At 34.5% G+C, this 24,899-nt stretch overlaps 1 protein-coding gene across 6 annotated transcripts; it reads left to right on the top strand.

The window, feature by feature from the left end:
* The first annotated feature begins 4,813 nt into the window (after positions 1-4,813).
* On the top strand, positions 4,814-15,324 carry LOC145599066 (uncharacterized). 6 transcript variants are annotated; one of them, XM_081655487.1, is made up of 10 exons: positions 4,814-5,099; positions 5,192-5,272; positions 11,167-11,266; positions 11,371-11,567; positions 11,846-11,948; positions 13,470-13,540; positions 13,621-13,795; positions 14,435-14,605; positions 14,704-14,804; positions 15,008-15,324. In XM_081655487.1, the coding sequence occupies exons 1-10, from the start codon at positions 4,860-4,862 to the stop codon at positions 15,083-15,085; spliced, it is 1,317 nt and encodes a 438-aa protein (XP_081511613.1). In that variant the 5' UTR covers positions 4,814-4,859; the 3' UTR covers positions 15,086-15,324. The 6 variants fall into 6 exon arrangements, with proteins under 6 accessions (XP_081511613.1, XP_081511608.1, XP_081511621.1 ...); XM_081655482.1 differs by having other exon boundaries at positions 13,440-13,540; XM_081655490.1 differs by having other exon boundaries at positions 5,042-5,099; positions 11,131-11,266; positions 13,440-13,540.
* The last annotated feature ends 9,575 nt before the right edge of the window (positions 15,325-24,899 follow it).

Genomic DNA, 24,899 nt, shown 5'->3' with positions numbered 1-24,899 from the left:
CATACAATCAATAGGTTAACCCTAAACCTGTTTAATCTATGTTGGTTGAATTTAATGCACAAATAAACTATTATTGGCGATCACTTGAATTATAATCACAATTAACCTAACAAGATTATTAATTATCTTATTAAGCGTGATTGCAAATACCAATTCCCTTTAACATGCAATAAAGGTGATCAAGCAATAACAATATAAAATATGATATATATCAAGCAACATAATAAATAATCAATATCATGAATAATAATTATAATAATACTAATAATAATTATAATCATAATCATGTTCATGTTAATATTAAAGCATAATAAAAATAGCAAGATCCTAGGCATGATACTAACAAGATTAATAACAAACCCTAGCATGTCACTAAGCAATAAAAATCAAACCTTTAACCCTAACATGATACTAACATGAATTAATATTAGGAAGAACATAGGAAGCATCGTACTTTTAATCATACTTAATATTAAAGTTACCCTAGACATGATACTAGGAATCAAAATAACAATCTAAGCATGATTTCTATATCATAATATCAATTAATCAATAAAATCCCTTAAATTACTTACTTGGATGCCTCGTACCTCTTTCTAATAACAAAATACACACGTTAGTAACTTCAAGGAAAATAATAATAAAAGCAATTAAATTAAATAATTGAAATAGAGATTTGGGACCAAACCCTCAGAAATTAAAACCTTTCACGTCTAGGGCGAAGGCAACTTCGAATTCGGCTAGGTGTTTCAAGATCTTGTGAATGCGGAATTTTGTATTAAAGAGAAAAGTTTAGAAAGAATGCTAAAAGATCAATGATTCATAAAGTAATTGTTGACGATTGATGATTGTAGATGATGATTGAAAACGAAATTTATTAAAACTTAAGAATAAAAAAGAAATGGTGAATGAATATTGATAATCCGTCTATCAAAACGGAGTTTTTGATACGATATTTATAGAGAAAAACATCCAAAAAAGATAATTTATCAAAACAGAGTCTGAAGATCGCAAAACCACTTTGGCGCCAGACCTGGCTCATTGGCGCCAGGACCAGTGGCTAGCGCCAGGCGCCAATGGCTGGCGTCTGGCGCCAATCCTGATTCCAGGCGCCAAGGCCTGGGGTTGGACGCCAATTTGGATTTCAACGCGTTTTCGAAATTCTGATAAATTTCCCGTACTGGAAGATAAAATAATATAATTTCAGTCGAAAATGCTATTTGATCTTGATTAAAACTCTGAAGAATCCTAATTGAATTAAGAATGATAAGACCTTCTAGAATGTTCTAGAAGACCAAAACCATTCCTAATTACATTAGGAATGATAAATCATATTAGACCCTCCCCTAGATCATTGGGCCGTACTTTAAAACTCAAACCGGGCCCAGTTTAGTAAATTGGCCATAAATTCCTCAATATTCATCGGAATTGGGCTTATAATATATCGTTAGAAAGGTCTTTGCAAACCCCATCCAACTACACCACTATTGGACCCATATCATGGACCAACCAAACTGGATTGGCTGTTTTCTTAAAATAAAGTTTTCAAAAACAGGAAGAAGAGAAAAGAAAAGAAAAGAAATAAAACTTTCCGCAACACTAGACCTTTCCACACTTTCGTTTCGTTCGATTATGATTCGACGTGAAAGGTACTCATCACTGGGTTTGGTTTTGGGGAGACACATTTGGGTGTCTACACTAACCAATCAACTTCTAATAATAGTCTTAGCCATTATCATAGTGGTGGTAGTAAAAATTTAGCTATTTCCTTAAATAATATTTAGTTAACTAGAAAAAAATAAAATTTTAAATATAAAGTTAATTTCTAAAGTGTTACATAAGTATCTTACCAAGTGAGCCAATATTTTTTTAAATGGTAAAAAGAGGGCAATATATTAACTATGCATAATAAAGTTTATGGCAAACGAATAATCCAAAGCAGCTTACAAAAGCCCCCCTTCATGATCAGGGTGGCTCTTGGGTGGGTGAATTACCACCCCCATTATGCATAGAAGCTAGATTTGTAGTAGTAGCAGCATTAAACCTATAGTTAGAGTTATTACAGACAAAAGTTAGAGCCATATGCGGCTACAAAATATTAACAAAAGTACTTAGATAGTTCCTGCTGAAAACATTGCTAGAAGTGTGAGGTAGATCCAACACAGCTCTTCTTGCTACTTTGTCTGCTTCCCTGACTTCCCTCCTGGTAGCTTTCTCTAGCTTTAGCCCTCCTTGCTCGGCCAGGTCTCTGCAAATGACATAGAAATTTTCCATTTCATCCAAGTAGGGAGTTAGTTGATGTATTCCAAAAATATCTCCTTGACAGTCAGACAAGACCTTGACATCATTCCATCCTTCTAACGCTGCCCATTTGATAGCAGATATGATTGCAATTGTCTTAGCCAATACGGCTGAAATTAGGGATGTATGGATAACTATTCTTTTAACCCAATTTTCCTAATTATCCCTGCAGATACAAGTTATTCCCACCTACATATTTTGTGCATGGAAGGAAGCATCAACCATTGAACTGATGGGTAAGAAGAGGTGATGAAGGGGCTTAGTTGATTTGCATTTGGTACTGGAGAGAGGTGAGGCCTAGGAGAGATAGCTCAATAACAAAGTGTTTGAGGGATTTAATCATGGTTTGAGATTAGGTGGATTTTTTGTTAAATACCCCGTCATTCTTTCTCAACCAGATTCTGCAAGTAATAATAACAAAGCTTACATTTTAAGGAAGATTAAGAAAGGGGTGCAAGGTTGTATGCTCAAGGTTTGCAATCCACCAATCCCTATGAGAATTAGAGAAGGGGGGCTACAGGAGGTTGAATGATATTCCATATCTATTGGGCTCTATGGGAGTCTTTGAATATGTGGATGTCAGTTTCATCCACACCAAGGCAGAAGGGACAAAAGCCCGAGGTTATTATTTGCTTATAATGGAGATGATAGGTAGTTGGTAACCTACCCCATAAGCATAACCATAGGAAGAATTTTGAAAGAGGAGGAATGTGCAAATTCCAAAGGTTTTGAAAGAAATAATTCTGATTTTGAGGTGGGAGCTTTGAGCTCTAGAGATGGTGATATGCTTTGGCAGAATTGAAAAACCCTAAATATTATGTTGGTATCATACACATAACCGCATAGAAGTAACCCCAATAATGACTCATAAAAATCTGTGTTTAGTATTTTACTATTCAATTATTGCATTCATCTCTCTTTGTCTACCTTTTTTTTTTTTACAAATTTGATCTCCTTATTTTTATCAAATTGAATCCTCGCATTCACGCAACAACTTCAAAGTTGTTTATGTTTTTATCATATATCCCCTCTATCCTATAATAGACATAATCAAACTTTGCATACATGCGAGATAAACTAATGCAATCATATTTAAATATTATTTAATATTGGTAAAAAAATAATAATAATAACAACAGTCATGCAGATTATGAACAAGTTATCAATATCGAGATTCTTGTTTAAATTTGACTGAGCTCTCTGAATCGAACTGTAAAATCAAATCATATAAGTTAAAAACCTAATATTTAATAGAGTCTTTAAAAAAAAAAAAAAAAAAAAAAAAAAAAAAAAAAAAAAAACCTAATAACTCATAGAAAATAGTCATTTACCCACTAAGCCACCAATAATTGGCAATATATATTTATAAATAATTATGTGGAATGTTTTAAACTTCTATGGTTTTCGCTAGTTAAGAGAAATAGGTAAAAATGTGTGGAATCGTAAATCAAATTGTATGGAAATATATGAATTGTAAAATCATATATTCTAAGATTTAAATTGAAATTTTAGTAAGTATGATTATAAAACTTTGATACCTATTTAATTTCACAATATAATGTTTTTAATACGTTTGAAAGAAAAAAAAAAAAACTGCATTTAAAAATTAATATATGAATAATGAAAAAGAAGTCTAACACATTAATTATTTTGGAATAGAGGGAGTGTCTCAATATAAAGACTAGAATAGACCCGGTCTACAATAACTTATTGTAGACCCAACCTTCTAGTATATCATACGAATGTGATTATATTATACAAAAAGTGATTATATTATTACAAAAGTGATTATATCATCTTGAAACTGTTATGTAAATATATCGCTCAAAAAGTGAATTTATCATTATAAAAAGTATCAAATAGTAAATTACATCATTCAAAAGATGATTATTAAATTTTATCATCCTAAAGATAATTATATAATCTCATTAAATGGTTTAATATGAGATCAAAATATGACTCATAAAAAGATAATTATATCATCTAAAAAAGTGATTATATTATCCAGAATGTGATTATATTATTTGAAAGTATCAAATTTTGGGTCTACACTAATTTATTGTAGACCGGGTCCATACAAGACCAATTGGTATCTCAAATCCGACACATTTTTTTCTCCTTAGATTATTGTAGTTTTGACGCATAAATAAGGACTTTATCCACAACATTCTTATTCTCTTAACATACCAAATTCACACGTTTTTTTTTTCCCATCAAAATTAGGTTTCATTCAACAGCAGATAAATTATCCCAATCTCACATTCTCACCCACATTTAAAAGATCTTAATAAAATTTCATGTGGTAGATAAACATAGTAATGTTAATGTCAGTCACTTAGCCACGAAACCCTCAATAACACTTGGTCCTATCCAAAATAAATACTTCTACTTTATATCCGTATTTATCCATTAAAATGTGGACCCCACAAACATATATCCATTGACACCCCGCTACCTCACGTATAAATATAAATACATGTGTAATTTTTTCAATTTTCATGATAACATAAATTCAAAGTAGTAGAAGTGTAATTTGGAGTAGTGTACTTATAAGAAAAATGAAAATGATTTCAAAAATGGATATAAATTTTGTAAAACAGGATATCCGTTTAATGAAATGGGTAAACCCGATTCATCAGAAATGGATCCAATCAAGACGACGTCGTTTGGGAACGATGAAAGTGAGAGCAGCAATGGTAGAAAAGCCAGAGAATTGCACAGCAGATGAACTTCATTATGTAAATGTTCCAAATACAGATTGGCGACTTGCACTCTGGCGTTACCTTCCTTCTCCTAATGTCTCTTTCTTTCTTGATTTTATTTTTTTCTTTTTTGGGATATTTTTTTTTCAGATATTTGGAGGTCTAATGAAATGAGTGATTTGATGCAGGCGATGAAAGCTAGAAATCATCCACTGTTATTGTTGTCTGGTGTTGGAACTAATGCTGTTGGATATGATCTCTCCCCTCAAGTCAGTCTTCTCATTTTCTTTTTTTTGTCTTTAATGCAAAGAGTTTTCAGTTTTTTAATATGATTGTTTTTGTTTGTTTCTAAAACTAGTTTATTCCCGTAAGTGCACGGATTAAAACTACTACCTCCGTTTTATAAAATCTGGGGCATGTAATTAATTAGATGAGAGAGAAAGTAACACCACTAGCACCTACCCCATCAGCATCAACACCCACCTTGTTACAACCTGTCACCACCACAACCACCCAAAAGCCACCTGGCCAACTCGCATCACCACTAACACCCTACACCTTAAGGTCGTAACCACCCTCTCACCCCCGCCACCAACACCACCAAGATCTTAAACCTCACCTCACCACCACTATGATTCAAACCCCACCTCATCACCACCAATCGAATCCCCATCTCACCACCACCAACGAACCAAAACCCCACCTTACCACCTCCAACAAACTAAAACTTCCAACTCACCACCACCAACGAAACCCGGGTTACCTCACCACGACCAACGAACCCGAAACTACCACCTTACCATCCAACAAACTCGCACGACCACTACTAATGTAGATCTGAAACCCCAACTTACCACCACCATCCAATTTCGAAAAAGGAGTGAGAAAACCTTTGGCAATCAGATTTTGGAACACCGAAGAGCACTATTGAACGGATTTTCGCCAGATCCTGGAACACACGAGGTGGCGACGACTTTGGAATGGGATATTGAGGCGGCGACGTCTTTGAAAAGGGATAATGAGGCGGCGACGAACTGGCGAGGGTGGAGTAAAATGGGCAGCGACCAGGTGGTGGTGCGATGGTTGTGAGAGAGGATAGGGCTGCTGTTGCTGGTGGTTGAGAGGGAAGAGAGAGAAAAATTAGTGATGGTGGTGGTGGATATGGTTGTGAGGGAGGAGAGAGAATGTGGGTTAGGGTTTTAATTAGAGTTAAGAGTACATTTAGGTACTCAATTCTTCTAATTTTCACCTTTTAGGTACTCAATTTTATTTACTTTGCTTTTGGGTACTCAAAGTGATTTTTAGGTGAACTAACTCATCACTAACCATACCTAATTAAAATATTATTATTTTAGAAAAAATCTTAAATTTGACTCAGAAAGTAGCCGTTATTGGGGCATGAACTTGCCAAAAAATGCCATGAAACCACCTGCAAAAATTACCATGTTTCCTTAAACAAAATTCATCCAAAAGTGACATTCCCTGATTCAATTTCAAATAATAAAAAAAAAAAAAAAAAAAACAGCAACACTAGATGTAACAGTATACCAGCAAAAAAGAAGCTGTAACAGCAACAAGGTTTTCCCAGATTTTATGAAGAAAAAAAAAAATCAAAACAGTAGTTGTTGCTAGGTTTGAACACCCAAACAAGAAGCTACACCTTCTTCAACAAACTGCCTAACATTTTAAGCTCCTCCCTGCTCCATTCTTCGCTAAACAGAACACCCACCATATTTTGAAGTTAGGCACTTCAAATGCACAACAAAAACACACACAACACCATCAATCACACATACACAATTTCAATCATACCTCCCCTGTTTTAGTGCGCAAAACAGATCAACAAATCAAACCCTTGCGCAATTTAAACAACATGCATTCAACATTCAACGACAACACTAGCTTAATCCAACAACAAACAACAACAAAGCAACAAATTTAACACAAAAAACAAAACAATTCGACATCATCAATTTGTTAAAAAAAAAACCCCAAAAATTCGAAAACCCTAGGTCGCAAATAACATCAACAAATGGGCAAAAAATTCAAACTTTATTATCAAATTATCAACATAATCCATGAGTAATTGAGCTTACCTCAAAAAAATGGTGGCTTTTGGTGTCGTTTTCCCCATAATCGAGCCAAACCTTGCGCGAGTTCAGCGACAATGACGCACCAGGTATTCCAGAAATGGAAATGGAAAGAATAAAGGGAGGAAAAAGAAGAATAAAGAATAAGAAAGGAAAAAAAAAAAACGCTGACCCGCGAATTTTTTTAATCGGGTGGAGCCCACTATTTCTTAACCAAGGTACTCAATTCTTTAACCATAGGTACTGAATTCTTTGGTTGATTTATTTTTTTTGGCCGGAAATCTTAACTCAGTACCCAAAAGCAAAGTAAAAAAAATTAAGTACCTAAACGGTGAAAAAAGGAAGAATTGAGTACCTGATTTTGTGCTTAACTCTTTTAATTAATAAATTAATTTGGGTTAAAAAGTTAATAGGTTGTTTATTAGAGTTTAGGAAAATTTAGTAAGGGTATAACTGTAAATTCATACAAAATATTTTACTACATTAGTAAAGTTTTTTTTTTTTTTTTTTTTTTTTTGCACATAATGTGTAGTTTCCGTTTCAGGAAAATGTTGCAGATTTTATGAAACGGCGGTAGTATATTATTTATTTAAAATAGTTGTCAATATTTTTAATTCAAAAAAATGTTTATAATCTCATAAATTAATTTTGAAAGAATTATTATATTTCTGTAGTCTTAGAACTTAGGAAAATTTTTAAAAAAAATAAAATAAAAATGATTGATGTCAAAAATAGTTTTGACGGGAAATTTTTTCATAAAAAGTTAACATGTGTCTCTTAATGATGTCAGCATGTTTTGTTTTAATAATATTTGGCACTCACAGTGGAGTGAACTATAAACTCATGTATCGTGCCAATATTTCTCATGTTTAAGTAGAATTATGTAGTAAAATTTATGTTTATCATATATGTTTTGAGAAACAACATCTAAAATAAACACTTAAAATCTCACAAATTACCCATTCCTAATTATATCAGAATCTGTTAGGAGAATAATTAAAGCAGGGGTGAGGCGGGTCGGGGCTCAGCCCCCCTTAATTTTTCTAAGTTATTGGATAAAAGTAATATAATGTTTGATAATTACAATTAAAAAGTTATGGCATAGTAGTTAAGTATTGTTATTTTTTAACAAAAGGTTGGAGGATCAAACTTTGGCCCCCTTGAAAAATTACTGTTCTTAAAGTATTATTTGCCCCCACTAGTAAAGTAACATAAACATTACAAGCCCATTTTATTTTTTCAATGTGGGAAACAAACAAATAAGTATAATATTGACATCACCAAAAGTATACAAACTTTATAAATCAACACAAACTTCTCAAATCTTTCTATGTGGGATTACTTCTACGTATATTGTTAGAAGACTACCTAGTGATATATTACAACAGAATGAGCTGATAATTTTAGTCCAGATCTAATCAACAAACTTCCAAACAGTTACATCAAGAACATTATTAAGAGTAATGATTTTCTAGATGTAAGTTATCCGAGCAGTAGGTACCATCAAATAAACTATAACTGATTTAATGAGCCATTTGTAGTTTCACAGTCTGAATTAGTTCATACTTACACATGCATTCTATGGTATTTTTTTGCAAGAATTATTTCAAAAGTATAGCAATTTTGGGGTTGTTAAACAACGCTCTCACTTTACAAGGCACCGCTTGCATTTTAATACAAACTTTTGTATTTACCCCTTGTAATAAATAAATGCTCATAACACTCACGACACTCACACCACTCATTTCTCATTTTTGGAATCACAAATTCACAACTCTCTCGTAACTCACTCTTATTTCATCTCGCTAATTTTTTTATTTTTTTTTTTAAAAAAAAAAGTCAAATTAGAAGAAGGAAAAAAAAAAATAGAAAGAGCCAGAACATTGATTACAACAACAACAATAAAAATACCATAGGGTCTGTTCACTTCCGCTTAATTTCAGTTCAGTTCAACTCCAATCTGTTCACTTCAGTTCAGCTCTAATCAGTTCAGTTTAGCTCCTAATTTTCTTCTCTCATAAAATATTCATTTCAGCTCTATTCAGTTCAGTTCAATTCAGCTCCAATCAATTAATTTCAGTTCAGCTCACTTCAGTTCAGTAAATGTGAACAAGCCCTAATTGTCTAATTAATCAAATAATCACAAAATTAATAATGATCATAATAAAAATGCTAATAATAATATAAAAATACTAATAATAATACAAAGATTACAATAATAAATTTGATTAATTAATCAATTCAAAAGAAAAATTGACATTCGCCCAAAAAATTAGGATCCACCTAGGTGAATCCACTTAAAATTTCCAAATCTACCCAGAAAGATTCGGAAATTTTAGGAGGATTTGGGAGCTCCGCCTAAAATTTCCGGATCTACTTAGGCGGATCCGTAAATTTTAAAGTAGATCCACCTAGATGGATCCTAATTTTTTAGGTGGATGTTTTATTTTAAATTTTTTTAAAAAACAAGTACGATGAATTACAGAATCCTCTGACGAAGCCTCCGGTGTCCGAACGTTGTTGTCGTCCATTGTCTTAAACCCATTGCTAATGCTTAATAATTTTTTTTTTAAAAAGAAACTCAGATTTTTGGTGGTGGATCGAATGTGGTGGGGTCGGGAATTTTTTTTACAACGTAATAATAGGTGGAAGGATTAGGAATGATATTACACCATTATATACTCAGTAATTTGCCAATTACTACCGCAAGTTAATACCCCTTTGTAAATTACTACCGCAAATTAAAAAAGTTGTGAATTACTACCGCAAAATTTTTTAAGATGTTGCGATTACTACCAAACCCACATTAAACCCAACTATGACGTCATTATATCCCTTTAATCCGTGTTTGACCATGGTTAAGGGCTTTAACCAGCCCCCCCAAAAAAAGAAAATGGATTAGGGATATAATGACGTCATGGTTAAGGGCTTTAACCATGGGTTAAAGTGATATAATGATGTCATAGTTGGGTTTAATGGGGTTTGGTAGTAATCGCAACATCTTAAAAAATTTTGCGGTAGTAATTCACAACTTTTTTAATTTGCGGTAGTAATTTACAAAGTAGTATTAACTTGCGGTAGTAATTGACAAATTTTCCTTATATACTATAAGTTACACAAAGGGCAATATCGTCCTTTCATGTCAAAAAGAGAGCGATGCCTATAAAATAAAAGCGTCGTTTAGCAGTTCACTATAATTGTCAGATTCTAACAAGTTGACTTGGCTCTTTCCCTTTTGTTTTAGCAACCTTTTTCTCCATGCTTTTGTTGGCCCTTTTTGTTGTAGTGAAACCTGTTAGCATCAGATTTTTTGGGCTCCACTAGATTAGCACTAAGAAATACAGAACTATAGAAGCATAAGAATTAGATGGTTTATACTTTGATCGGTTTTCCTCCTAAATATTAAGATGGCCAACTAAATCATCTAGGGTAACGTCCCTCTTTTTGTGCCAGAGTTTGTTGTTATACTCCTTCCGTGATGGTAACAATTTTTCAATCAAGACAACAACAACAATCTACCCACATATGGACAAACCCTTAGCACCAATACTAATACAAATGTTATGTTTAACTAATACAGTAACGCTTAGTCTCATCATCATCTAACCCATACTTTGTTTCTAAAGCATCACATATGCCTTTAGCATGGTAAAATTCATATAAATGTCGAGCAATGCATTATACATGTATCGCAACAAGCCAACAACATAACCGTACAAGCTTTATTATATCTAATAAACTAATCAGGGGTATAGTGTCACCATTTTCATCCAATTCCTTGCTTTCATCAGTCACATAAGTAGTGAAAGCACATTGAGCTAGTTTACCCCGTAATTGCAAACGCATTGTTGTCTAAAATTTATCTCTTTGATCTTTTATTTAGCTACCAAATTGTGAATTTGGAAAACTTAATACTTCATCAATCTGCTGTTCTCAATCACCAGTATTTTGTTAATTTGTTTTTATGTACACTACACTGCCCTTCCTGCTTTTGCTTCATAAACTGCCTTATAACTATGACTCGTTTTTCTTCTCAGTTTTGAGATAAGACTGATGCATTCGGATGATTGCAGTCCTCGTTTGCCCGTCATATGTCAAGCGAAGGATTTGACACATGGATTCTTGAAGTGCGAGGTGCTGGATTGAGTATGAGAGGTTTAGAGTCCTTTAAAAGTGAGCTGCCTGCCAAATGATGCATGTATTTGTAATCGTAATTTTCTCTTGGGTAGGAACTTTCATTTATAAAGCAAAGCAGTTTAAGACTAATGAACTTGCAGGGTTATCAAAGTCGAATCAAACCACTGCTGGTCAATCCCAGATTAAGGATTTGAGTTTGAGTTTATCACCACTGCCATTTCTTGAAATGAATGAGCAACTTGTGCCGATGATAGAAGATATTCAAAGGCAGCTAAACCTGTTTTTGGACAGTGAATGGGATTTTGATCAGCTCGTAAAAGAAGATCTGCCTTTGGTGGTAAGGTTTTTCTTTCATTAGCTTAAACATTAAATCAGAAACAGTTTAGGTCCAAAAACTGTGACTTTCAACAAATGTCAAAGAAGACGAAGATAAAAATTCTCTTTGATGGTATACTGTGGTGAAAAATAATGATGTTTTATCAATGAAAATCGATAGATTCATGTAGTTTGAAACAGAGGAGTGCAATAAATACTATGATAAACAAGTAGCATTACATAGAATGAGTTATAAATAGTGTGTAAAGCTGATCATCTGCAAAATAATCCTTTTTGCAGGTAGACTACATTAAGACGCAATGCAACCCTCGTGATGGAAAATTACTTTCCATTGGGCACTCTATGGGTGGTATTTTGCTGTATGCAGTGCTCTCATTGTGTGGTATGTGAACGTTTTTTCATGTTTGCGGTGTTTTGTGTGCTGAAACTGTTGGCGGTTGTTGATTTTATGTCAATAGAGGGAGCGATAAAACATTAGCTTTTGGTTTGAGCTGAATAGCTGATTGACAAATTACTTTAGATTCTTATTCCTACTGCCATTATACAAGCTCATTTTCACTTTCTGCATTCCAATTTCTTGAGAACAATCAGAACTGCTTTTACCTTCACAGAAACTGCTCCGAGTTTAACTTTTTTCAGAGATTTCACCTTTTCCCAGTTTTCTACTTAATTAATAATTTAAACCACAAAAGTATATATTCATTGATCTAGTGTCTAGTGTCTTGTTAGAAAGTTTGATGAAACATCTATTTCACTATTTGAGCCCTTTACCTTATTATAACTTTAGGGTTTATTTTAGTAATTTCGATATAACCCCCTTAAACTAGTAAAAAGCTAATCTTTTTCCTGTTTTTTGCTGAAAGTGTAGTTTTTTTTTTTTTTTTTTTTCTTTTCCCCTTTTGGTAGTTAGTTTAACTTATGCCTAGTCTACAAAATAGAGCCTATCTAACCGTCTTTTACAAGAATTTGCTATAAATCTTATGGAGTATGTAAAAGTAGTTGCATGAAAGTTATCAGGTATTGTGCTTATAACCTTTATATTTTCTTAAATTTTACAGAAGGTAGATTTCATGACTGGCCTTTAAAGCAACTTTACTGTCGAAGATTCACACTCAGGCTGAATATGCTATTTAAGGCCTTATATAATCCTGAGTTGGGGAGGATTTACACCTTTTAGTTGCCCTGAGTTCATTCTGTCTTCCCCACAAAGCATAGATCTAATTAACAGTTCGACAACAGTTATAGATAAAATGTTGGCTGATTTATGCATTTCTATAGTGCATCTGGAAGTTTCGTGGAAGTATTTTGGAACTTTGAACTAACTTGGTGATAGGATAGTCTATAAATCAGCGTTTTTTGCAACTGATGGCAAGAAAGAAGGCTAGTGCTTGAAAGTAGGGCAGCCACTGATTAACTTTTTGATTCATCAAAAAGAGTGTTCTTTAAGAAATCCAAGCGGATGCTATATGACTTCAAATTTGAACATACCCTTAAAAGAGCTAGGCAAGCCTCTTCTTGTTTTATGTCAAGGAAATCAGATTTGAGATTCATCAACAAACCTTTTGGGGTAAATGAACATTTTAATTTGTTTGCATACTTTAGATGCCATCACGATATCTTCATTAGCTTCCTGTATAGATATACCGAGGTTCCCGTAGCTTTATCTTGTAGACTTGGCAATAAGTTACTTATTTAGATTTTACACAGAAATAAAGGCTTACATAAGTCAATTATTATGGTAGTTTCTTTCTAAATAGTGAATGCCTCTGATTTGTGTCACATTTTAATGTTTTGGGTGTTCTCTTATAGCTGTATAGCATGTATTTGTGTAAGGTTTATTATATCATGTAAATGATCAAAAAAAATTTCCTAGGATTTGAAGGAAGAGACTCTGATTTTGCAGCAGTTACTACACTAGCATCAACGCTCGACTATTCATCATCAAAATCTTCTCTAGAACTACTCTTGCCTTTGGTAAGAATACTGTTTGAGTAAACTTGGTCTTTCAGGTAAACATGTTTTTTAAGCTACTATATAACACTGTTGATTTGTAGACGGATCCTGCAGAGGCTTTAAATATCACATCAATTCCCATGGGCACTATATTTGCAGCACTGCATCCTCTAGCTTCTCGTGCTCCATTTATATTGTCCTGGCTTAATTCTCAGATATCTGCTCAGGACATGATGCTTCCAGAATTGTTTGACAGGCTTGTGCTCAAGAATTTCTGTGAGTAATAGACTTTTTCTTTTATTTATAGTGACAGTATACAGCTTTATCACTTTGCTCATTTAGTCCCTAATCTATTTCTCTGAGGTTTTGGGTGAAAGTGTGAAGTTACCGATACTTGTATATCTTTAGCTATCTTTCAAATAACCTCACTATGTGGTAACTATCACTGATCAATGAATTGACACTATGTCATACACTAAATACACGATTCAGTGCATGATTTGCTATTGTTCACTTATGAAATGATACAGAGGTAGATACTAATGCTCATCCAGGAGACTAGCACACATCCGCATGCTTTTGAAGGTAGAACCTCAACCATTTGCAATGAAAAATTAAAAATTGATACAACAATATTTGTTTTAAAATTAAAGTCATGAAAGAAATAATATTTACATTTGAACTATTTGAATATTGTGTTCCATGGTATTACAAAAAAAGTCAATCTTCCATCATTTTTATTTTTTTGGTGATTGGTGTCATGTGTCTTGAAAGTATTATTGTTTGTTGATGAATTATTGCATCTCATGCAAATTTTAACCATAACTTTGAAGACATAGCACTATGTTTTATTCAGCATGTTTGTCAAAAAAAGTTCCAACTGAAATGCAAATTATTCATGAACTTGGGTTACAGGTACAATACCTGCAAAACTCCTCTTACAATTAGCAACAGCCTTTGAGAGCTCTGGTTTACGTGATCGATCTGGAACATTTTTATACAAGGATCATCTCCATAAGAGCAATGTCCCTATCTTGGCCATTGCTGGGGATCGCGACTTAATCTGTCCCCCTGAAGCTGTATACGGTATAATTATACTGCAGGAGTTCTTATGTGTATCAAATATGTACACTACTTTTATTTCTTGATATTGATTTTCCAGGTGTTTTAATATGATGTAACAGAAACTGTTAAGGTGATCCCAGAGAAATTGATTACATACAAAGTTTTTGGAGAAATTGGTGGTCCACATTATGCTCACTATGATTTAGTGGGAGGCCGTTTCGTAAGCTTTCTTCTTTAATGCCTTCTCTGTATTATGTCACTGACAAGCATATATATCTTTCACTTTTACGTGGTGCGCTATAAGTCTCAAAAGAATAGTGTTCCCTTCGTCCAGAAATAACATAATAGTTTCGTTTTTGCTTCCAGTGAATGGCTTCTGTTGGCATAAAATGGTATTAATCTCACACTATTTTCGGAATGCAGGCTGCCAAGAAGGTTTATCCGTGTATAATTAATTTTCTCAGTGCTCATGATGAACTCGATACATCTTTTGCGGGCTGAATTCTGTCACTGCGTCTTGCTCCTTCATCTAAACAACCTACGTAGTATAAAGAGTAATCCATAAGGCATGGGACTCATACAAAGATCTTATTTGTACAGTACACAGGAATATAGATAAGCTGATTTTTTTTTAGTTTATTATTCTTCATTTCTTCTGTATGTATATACACACATGTATAATTTTTCACATTCTTGAAAACAAATGGAATGAAACTACAGTATATAATGAATTGTCTGCATATACTATCTTCGTTTTTATTATGTGCAACAAATGAATATTTTATGTCTCACAAATAATACCCAGGCCCGTTTCTGAGATTTAGGTGGCCTAGGGGCGGATTAAAAAATGGGGCCCTAATTGACTAACGATTGACTTTATTAACGGAAAAAATTGGGTATACAAAAATAAAAAAAAATTACGAAATACTTTATTTAATTCTATGAAATTTTATTAAGGATTAATAGTAGAACAAAAAAATCCAAAAGTCATCAAATATTTATAATTCAGTCCCCGCATTCCCGATTGGCGATTGCACTATTTATTCAACAATGTAGAATGAGCAAGACCTACAAGGCTAATTCAGTACAATTAAATAATAGATTTTTATATATTTAATTTAAATATAAAAAAATTATTAAAAATTCATGAAGAGCATTCAGCAACAACTAACGTACAATTTGATGATTCATGATCATTTATCATAATAAAAACAAAATTAGGATTAATTGACAAAATATTAATTTGACATATTGATGATTCATAAATCAAGTTCAGTATTATAATTTGAATGAATTAATATTGCAGAAATTTTTCATGTAAAATTGAATAATTCATATATTAAATAACTTTAAATTTCTGGAAAAAAAAAATTAAAGAACTAACCAATGACTTTACTACTTTAGGATAATGGCAGACTCGTTCCTGAGTTCATCTTCGAAGTCCGAAGTCAAAACCCATAAAAAAAAAGGTGAAAAAATAATGGAAATAAATACAAAAAAAGTGATTAATGAAATTGATATGTGAAAAACAATTGAAATACTAGTAATACGGAGTATAATTTATAGGGAAAATCGTTGATTTTAATCCAGTTAAAAACTGATTGCAAAGAAAAACATTAATGGAGGAAATCAACTCTAGAGAATTAATTTGGGAAGGAATAATCAGAAAATCAAATATAAAGATAGAAATAAAGTGATTTCAAAGATGGGGAATGAAGAATATATGAATGAATATGGTTACATTAAGAGAATTAATTTGGGAAATTTAACTTCCCCAAAATGGAGCTATTTCCTAGGAAGAATATTATTGTGGGTGGATTATTAAGGGTATAAATTCATTAACTGACAATAAGAGTATTTAATTTTTTTTATTGAATTAATACAATACTGTAAATATCAGTATTTGGGTTTCGGATTTTGGGGCCCTGGGCGGGCGCCCTGGTTGCCCCGGGCCAAAGTGGAAACTACTGTCTTGAGCATTCCATTATTAGTGGTTTCCACTTTGGGTAGTATAATAGTATAACATCTTGAGCATTCCATTAGTGACTACCATGTAAGTGCAACACCACTAGAAAGTGGAAACTACTGTCTAATTCTCACTGCAGTTGCAGTCCTTAGGCATCAGGGTAGAATCTTTGATCTGTGAGGAATTCTGGACTGCTATTTTTGGGGATGCTATTTAGGGATTTAAAGATCGGCTTTCTTTGTTGATATAATTGTCACATTCATAGTTCAATCTACACCATCAAGTATCAACAAGAAATTTAGATGCAAAGAGTAGTTGAAAAATTTAAGGTACATACGGCTATACCATGCTTGGTGCTGACAAAAAACGCAGAATGAACATGTAGTTGTTTTGATACTTTCTTAAAATGTCTCCACGCCATGATACATTTGGCCATGTAGTCCTTGATAATTATTCAAAACGGTCTACATTGCCCAAGGAGGCAAGGAGCAAGCAAGGGTAAGTTGTATACATTCTCCTTTTTCTTATTATTTTAACTTTTCTTCTTCTGATTATTTTTCTTCTTTTTTTTCTACCCCTTGTATTTAAGGATTTGTTTGCTTTCAATAAAGCTATATATGGTGCTCAATGACATGTTTGCAGGGGCATGTGATAAATTACTCAAGACATTGGATTTTTCCGATTATTGACAATTTGAGTAGGGTCGTGCGGGACCTTAATTAAAAACTCAGCGCTAATTGGGAGGCATCCCAATTTTATTTTTGCTTTTTTTTTTAAATTAATTTATTTCATTTTTTGTTATTTAAATAACAATGCAAATGTGTGTTCAAATGCTGAACTTTGTTGCTAGGTACAAACATAGCTAAGTTCCTTGGCTATGTTGGCTACCCAATTAGCACTATCAATTGTGGTGGAGGTGTCTATACCTTTTAACTCTCCCTTTGCTTATCCATCCCTTTGTGAGTTGTGCCTCTCCCTTATTTATGCTTTAGTTCCTCTTTGTTAACATCGAGGACAATGTGAAGTTTAGCTTGGGGGAGGATGATTGTCATTATCACTTTTATGCATATTAGTTATGTCAGTTTTAGCTTAGTTTTTATTGCTTTGTAGGTGTTGTATAGTTTGTACCATTCATTAGGAGTGGACGTTTACATACAATATGACGACGGGAAAGACTAGGTCGTTGTCATGACTAATCTTCCTATGGCCAAACAAAATTTATACACAATCAACTTAACCAAAATACTAGTATAATGGCAAGCTAAGAGGTCAAACCCATAGGAATGGAAGGTGAATGCTATAGTCGCGTCATCGCGTGTTAAGTTATCCCAAAAATTATAGAATTTGTTTGGTTAAGCAAGAACTAAGCAACAAAACAAATCAAATATAGAAATCAAAATCACAAACACTAGGAAATTAGGATCTACATGCACTCATAATAGACATGCTAATTGGATAGGAGATGGATCGATCGAACAATGCGAGGGAAAATAGTAATTGCAATCAAAAGGACTCGAAAGACTATTTCCTAGTAGTCAAACTAGGGGTCTCTACGAATGACTAGTATAGGAATATCACAAATCAAGTTCAATCAATAAATGTAATTTCCAAATTAATGTGTCGTATCAATGGAAAACTACAATGCGATCTAGCTTGAGAATCATGGTTAGCTACTTCTCAACAAATCAAACACATGCATAATATCTATCAACAAATTTAATCACAATATCAAATCAATCAAAATTCCCCAAATAGCTATGATCTATCATTCATACGTGCTTCACCACAACTCTAGCAAAGAATCTACTCACTACACATTGTAGAAATGAAGAACAAAACCAAACAAGTCATCAAAATCATCATCAACATTGCAATCTAATTAACAAATCTAATCAATCAATTAACTAGAATTTCAACAAAATATCAAAATCAAACATTAAGATTGGATTAAAGAGAAGGAAATTCTTACAAAACTTTGAGCAATATCAAAGACAATGGAGATCAAATTTAGCAATCATCAAATTATCAAGTTTCTCTCTATAGAATCTAAGAACAAGAATTCCAAGCACAAACTTTCTCTCTCTAAAAATCTAACTCTCTTTGACTGAGTTTGTAGAAACGACAGTTTCAAAAATGATAGTCAAAGTAGTCGATATGGACGGAGAATGATTTAAGACGTTATGCGATCCTAAATCACTCTTTTATATGTCGATACCTGCAGAAAAATGTTAGTTCCACAAATCCACAGATAAAAGAGTAGAGGGATTGACAGGGTAAAGTCGTATCCCCTAATCAAAAGTAATTACCTAAGTCCTCTAACTAAAGTAGATAGGGAAGTAGGGTCGAATCCACAGGGAAACAAGTCTTTCTACTCCTAATTAATTATTATAATCTAAATTATCAAGGTAACCAATATTGTTGTAATTAAATACTATACTACGAAGAATAAGATCGGAGGAAATAAAGTAGGGAGAAATTAAATATTAAAAGACCTAGGGCATAGGTTCACTAATAAACAATAATCCAGGGCAAATCATAATAAGCAATCATCAAGCATTGATTAATCAGATTATAAAGGGCTTTCGCTACGTATTATAATCACAAAGTTAATTTACCGTATTAAATCTCATATGTCGAATCTCGACTTAACCATTTATAAATTAGTCCGCCTATTGAAACTAAGCCTAAACATCAATTCTCATATGTCGAATCTCGAATTAATATTGCTAAACTCATACAATTAAATCTGGCCAAACCTAATTGCATATCATTAAATCAATAGGAAATTAACCAAGCATTGATAATCAACAATCACAAATTTACCCCTTTATAATATTTATTGGATCCCCATAAACCCTAGAAATAAAACTACTCAAGCATCATCATAACTAAACTAATCAAATAAATAAAGCAAGACATAATCAAAGAAGTAAATTAAATAACTGAAATTAAAAGGGAAGAAATTGTTACCAAAGAAATCTGGATTAATGAATGTAATTAAGAACAAAGTTGAGGGAGAATTTAAGAGAGAGAAAATATCCTAAGTAGAGAGAGAAAGTCTAAAAGAGAAGGTATCCAAAATTACGTACATAATTCGTACTTAAACACTCCTAAAACAAAAACTAAAACAAAACTAATCAGCTACTTAGAAAAACACGCGCCCGATCGGGCGAAGGGCCGCCCAATCGGGCCCGCCTTTTTACAACGCCCCTTGCTGGTGTGCTGCGCCCGATCGAGCCTACGCTCACCCGATCGGGCGCGACTCCTTCCTTGAGGCTGCATTGCGCGCGCTCGCCCGATCGGGTGTATGCTTGCCCGATCAGGCCCGACTTCTTCTTCAAGGCTTGGGTTTCGATTGGGCTCGATTCCTCGGCCCAATCCGGATTTCCTCATCGGGTCTTGATTACTTGATCCAATAGCCCCGGTATCATATACCAAGCCCTTAATCACCGGCTCTCACCGATCCTGGGCTTCAAGAATGGTCGTGTCCTTCTAACTTCCGTAGTTGATCCATGAAAACCCGGGAAAATGCTCCAAAAGTGCAATTTCCTGTAAAACTCAACCAAAACTACGAAAACACTAGAATACACAAATTAGTAATAAAAGCGGCCCTAAAGAGCCAAAAACACTACTAATTATGACCACGGGACGAGGGTAAAACACTATATAAATTGGACATATCAGGGATAGATTGCTTATCTGACACCAGTGTATCGGTGACAAATGAGTTTGGTAGCTTCCTATGCATGAAGGAATCCACTGTATGACGTTTTGTTGAGATACTTTCAATGCATGAGGAAAATAAACTGATGAGTTTGGTAGCTTTCTATGCTTGAAGAAATATATCGGATGATACTTTCCGTGGTTGAGGAAAGTCGAAATATGAATTGATGGTTTTCTATGCTTGAAGAAACCCACCGATAATACTTTCCATGCTTGAGGAAAGTCGACAGATGGTTTTGGTAGTTTCTATGCTTGAAGAAACCCACCGGTTGAGATACTTTCCATGCTTGAGGAAAGTCGACATATGATGTAATCGCTGACTTCTTCGCTTTGAGAGATGACAACGACCGACAATTTTCCATGCTTGAGGAAAAACTTGTCTAATAAGATTGCAAGTCTCTATGTATCGAGAACCTTGCGCTATGAAATGATGGTGGTTCGATTGTCCCCGAATGTGGGCTGTATTTGATTCGATTGTCCCCGTACGTGGGTTGTAAATGGTCTGCTTGTCCCCGAACGTGGGTTGTAGATGGTCCGCTTGTCCCCGGACATGGGATGTAGTTGGTTCGATTGTCCCCGAACGTGGGCTGTAGATGGTTCGCTTATCCCCGAACGTGGGATGTAGATGGTTTGCTTATCCCTGAACGTGGGTTGTAGAAGAGACCTGCAAAATAAAATTTGCCAAGGGACTTGTATAGACTATGATTGACTTGACCAAGCTTGACTTGACATGACATGACATGTGTATGACTTGTGATTGTGTGTATATGTGTATTGGGTGAGTGTATGCACAAACAAGAAATTGCAAAAGCAAAAAGTTTTCGTCATTTTTGTCATGAAACGAATTGAGGGTACCAACTCTCTCCCGAAAAAGAAAGACATAACATTTATTTTCGAACTTCCCTCGATGAGAAAATTTTGAAAAAGTATATGAATTTCCCCAAAAGAAAAAAATGAAAACGGGAAGAAGTTTTAAATTTCCTCGTTGAGCAAGATAAAATGAATCGTATGGATTGAATTGCTTGTCTTGAAAATAGTGTATGCATGATGCATGTTCTTACACCAGGAGGCTAAGGACAATTACATCATGTGACACGGTAAATGAATAAACTTAGGTCATGGAGCTAAGTATCATATATGGTGTAAAGAAACGATCTTGAACGTTACTTAGGTCTGGAAGCTAAGCACACATATAGATGAAGCGATTATTGCATAATGAACGTTGCTTAGGTCAAAGAGCTAAGCACGATATGCTTTGTATGATTACAAATCATTGATATAAAAATGTTATTCATCACATTATGCGATGCGTGAAACAATGAATATTGCTTAGGTCAGGAAGCTAAGCAAGTATATAATGTTTTTTCTAATGAATGTTGTCTTGAAAGATTATGAAGCATGCGCGGTAGGGAAACAAGATTTCACGATAAAGGGTTCCTAAGGGAAAGATGATATGGCTATGTATGTGTGAAAGAAGTGTGTGAAAGTGATATTAAGGTGAGGCTGCAAAGGCTATGGTGAAGGAAGGAGATGTGAGAAGAGTTAAAATGGTGAATCTTTAGGCTAGGTAGGCTAAATGATGTGGGTTCAAGCCCCCAAGTCTAGCTCTAGATGGATACGGTCATAGGGATAAGCATTGGATATTCTTCAATTCGATCATTCATATGAATGTGGCTGCACCTCAGTGTGAGGTTGCCTACGTATACGTTAGAAATCAGGCCGAACGTAGCTCTAACCGAACTTTGCGCAAGTGTATGTATACCTCAAAGAGGTCTTTCAAGGGTTGTAATGTGGTTAAGCTGATGGTTTAAGGAAGAAAGGGGTAAAAGGCTCAAGACTTGAGAGAAGCCCCTCAAGATATGCAATTATGTATTGGACTTTGCAAGTTATATATATATATATATATATATATATATATATATATATATATATATATATATATATATTGTTTTGAATTTCTTTTTTTTTTCTTTTGAATCAATGTAGGAAATCTCATATCATGCGGTCCATCACTCACGTAACATTCATGTTTCTCAGGCACAGTACTAAGCACTCAATGAGAAACGCAATTGGAGACGTGTTCATATCGAAGATTTACGCTTGCCTTTAGACATTTTTTTTTCTAAACTTGCTATATGAATGTTACAAAAATTGCACACCTTCCCATCCCAGAGTTAAGTGAATATGGGTTGAATAAACAAGGCAAATCATTAGACGAGGCTCAAAGTGGTTGATGAAGAAATGGATATGTGATTGAGTGGTTAATGGGGAATAAATGGGTTGCAAAGGTACCTTAAATAATTGGTATACCTTGTGTTCGGTTCGACAATTGATTTTTATTTTTATTTTTATTTTTTATTTTTTTTTGTTTTTTTTGAATGAGTGAATGAAAAATTCTATGATCAAGATGTAAGGGAATATGCTCATTTTATTAATGGAAAAGGTGAATGAAACACATGAAACATATTAGAAATTCGAAATGGAAAACCTATGCTAGACATGAATAGGGGAATGGAGATGAATGATAAAAAAAAGAATAATAAAAGAAATCATGAAATCTTGCACAAAGGATCTGCTGTGCGCCTTGCGTTCATTACTTCTTGCCGCCTAGAAGGGCAGGAAGTTTGTTTGCATCAACCAAGTCTTGAATGACGTCCTTCAAATTCCAACATTGCTCGGTAGTGTGGCCCCTTCCTTGATGGTACGTGCAATGGGAATTGGGATTCCATTTGGCGCTCCTTTCTTCAGGTTTTGGCTCTGAAAATGGCCCAATAGGTGTGATCAAGCCTTGACCGTAAAGGCGATTAAAGGCCGCATCATAAGTCATTCCTAAAGGATTGTAAGTTCTCCTTTTCTTGGGCAATGGAGCATCTAGAGATAACACTTCATTGAGATTAACTTGGCTTATATTGTTGGTAGTATTTTTGTGCTTAGAAGACGAAGAAGAAGGATGGTCGTTCTTCTTGTTTTTCCAAGTGTTATTATTGTTACTACCAGCAGTCTTTATTAGATCATCCTCGATATTGATGCCGATGTCGTATACAGCTTTAAAAGTGTTATGTGGAAGAAATTTAAGATGTTCCCTATACTTGTGAGTCAGATTTTGAATAAAGAGGCGAACCATCTCTCTTTCTTTGGGAGGATCTACCAAGAGTGAAGCCATTTCCCTCCATCTTTTCAGATAAGCGGTAAAGCCTTCATTCTCTTTCTGTTTGAGAATGGAGAGTTCACACTCAGAAGTTTTAGTTTGAATGTTACACTTATAACTATTCACGAAACTGTCGGTGACATCTTGCCAAGTCGTCGTACGCTTGGCGTCTAGGGAATAAAACAATGTTGACAAGCATGTTCAAAGGAGAGAGGGAACATCGTAGGGAAGAGTGTTACGTCCAATCCCTTAAGATCCATGGTTGTAGAGAACGCCTTCAAATGGAATATTGGATTGTCAGTAGGCTTGAACTTTTGAATATCAGCAGTGGAGAACTTTTCAGGAAGTCTGTCCCTTATGGACAAAGAGGTGATAGGTTGCTCCACATAGGTGAATTCTTCAGAGATCTTACTCATTTGCTCTTTGATCTTGTCCATTGCAGCCACAGTGACATTGTTTTGATTGTCTAGCTCTAGTGTGTTGACTCTGGTAGTGAGCACTTACATCATGGTAGACAATCTCTCGATAGACTTGTTAATGATCTCAATATCCTCCTTAGAAGCCATTGAAAGGTGATAAGTAATGTGGAGATGGCGAAGTTCTCTTTGAACGCTTCTTGGATTTAAGAGATTGTTGCGGTAATGACTCGAACCGTATTAATCTACCCCTACTCCTTGACCAAGTACTGTGAAATAAAACAATTCACTTAATTGTTTGACTCATTGCTCAACATAGGAAAGGAAGGGAAAAAAATAGACATTTGAAAACAGGTGAGAAAAACTCCACTCATTTTTTTATGACGAAAAAAAGGGTGCATGAACCTAGTATAAGATCATAAACGACATGGTGCACGAATCAAGTCGGAACATAAAGAAAGTGTGTGGACTATACTTGACTCGTGAGTGATTAAGTGATGTTATAAGACTGCTGGTATGATCGTATGGCTAGACATGTGAACAGTAACCAAAATGACCGACACGCAGACCAAATTAGCACGGAAGACCAAAATAGGTGCTGACTGGACTTAAACTTGGGCAGCGTGTTGCGGCGCAAATGTCGTGCACGGCAAACCTACACCGTGGCGCGGTATAGGACACCGTGACACGGTACTGATTGCTGTGAAGCGGCGTTTTTTGCCATGGCACGGTAGTTAATTCCAAGTTTTTATGTGATTTTACCAATTGTTAGTCACAAAATACTTCACCATAGACAAAGGAATATCGTTAAGGTTAGGATCAAAATGATCAAATATACACACATAGAACAGGCACAATGATGCAAAGAAAATTTCGCAATCTAAGGTCCAGTTCTATGTTCAACTATGGTCAGGTTTTATTTGGTGTTAAAAGGGTACCATAGTTAAGAGTTTGGACGCATTAGCAAGGCAGCCTCCCTTGAGGGTGTATGCCAACGGGCGGCTCCTCGAGTTCGTGATGAAATTGAACTCGACTCCATGGTTTGGGTGGATTTCAAAACTC

The sequence above is a fragment of the Chenopodium album genome, chromosome 2, assembly GCF_948465745.1.
Source record: "Chenopodium album chromosome 2, dcCheAlbu1.1, whole genome shotgun sequence".
NCBI classification, from domain to species: domain Eukaryota; kingdom Viridiplantae; phylum Streptophyta; class Magnoliopsida; order Caryophyllales; family Amaranthaceae; genus Chenopodium; species Chenopodium album.
This window is presented reverse-complemented; position numbering and strand designations above follow the sequence as displayed.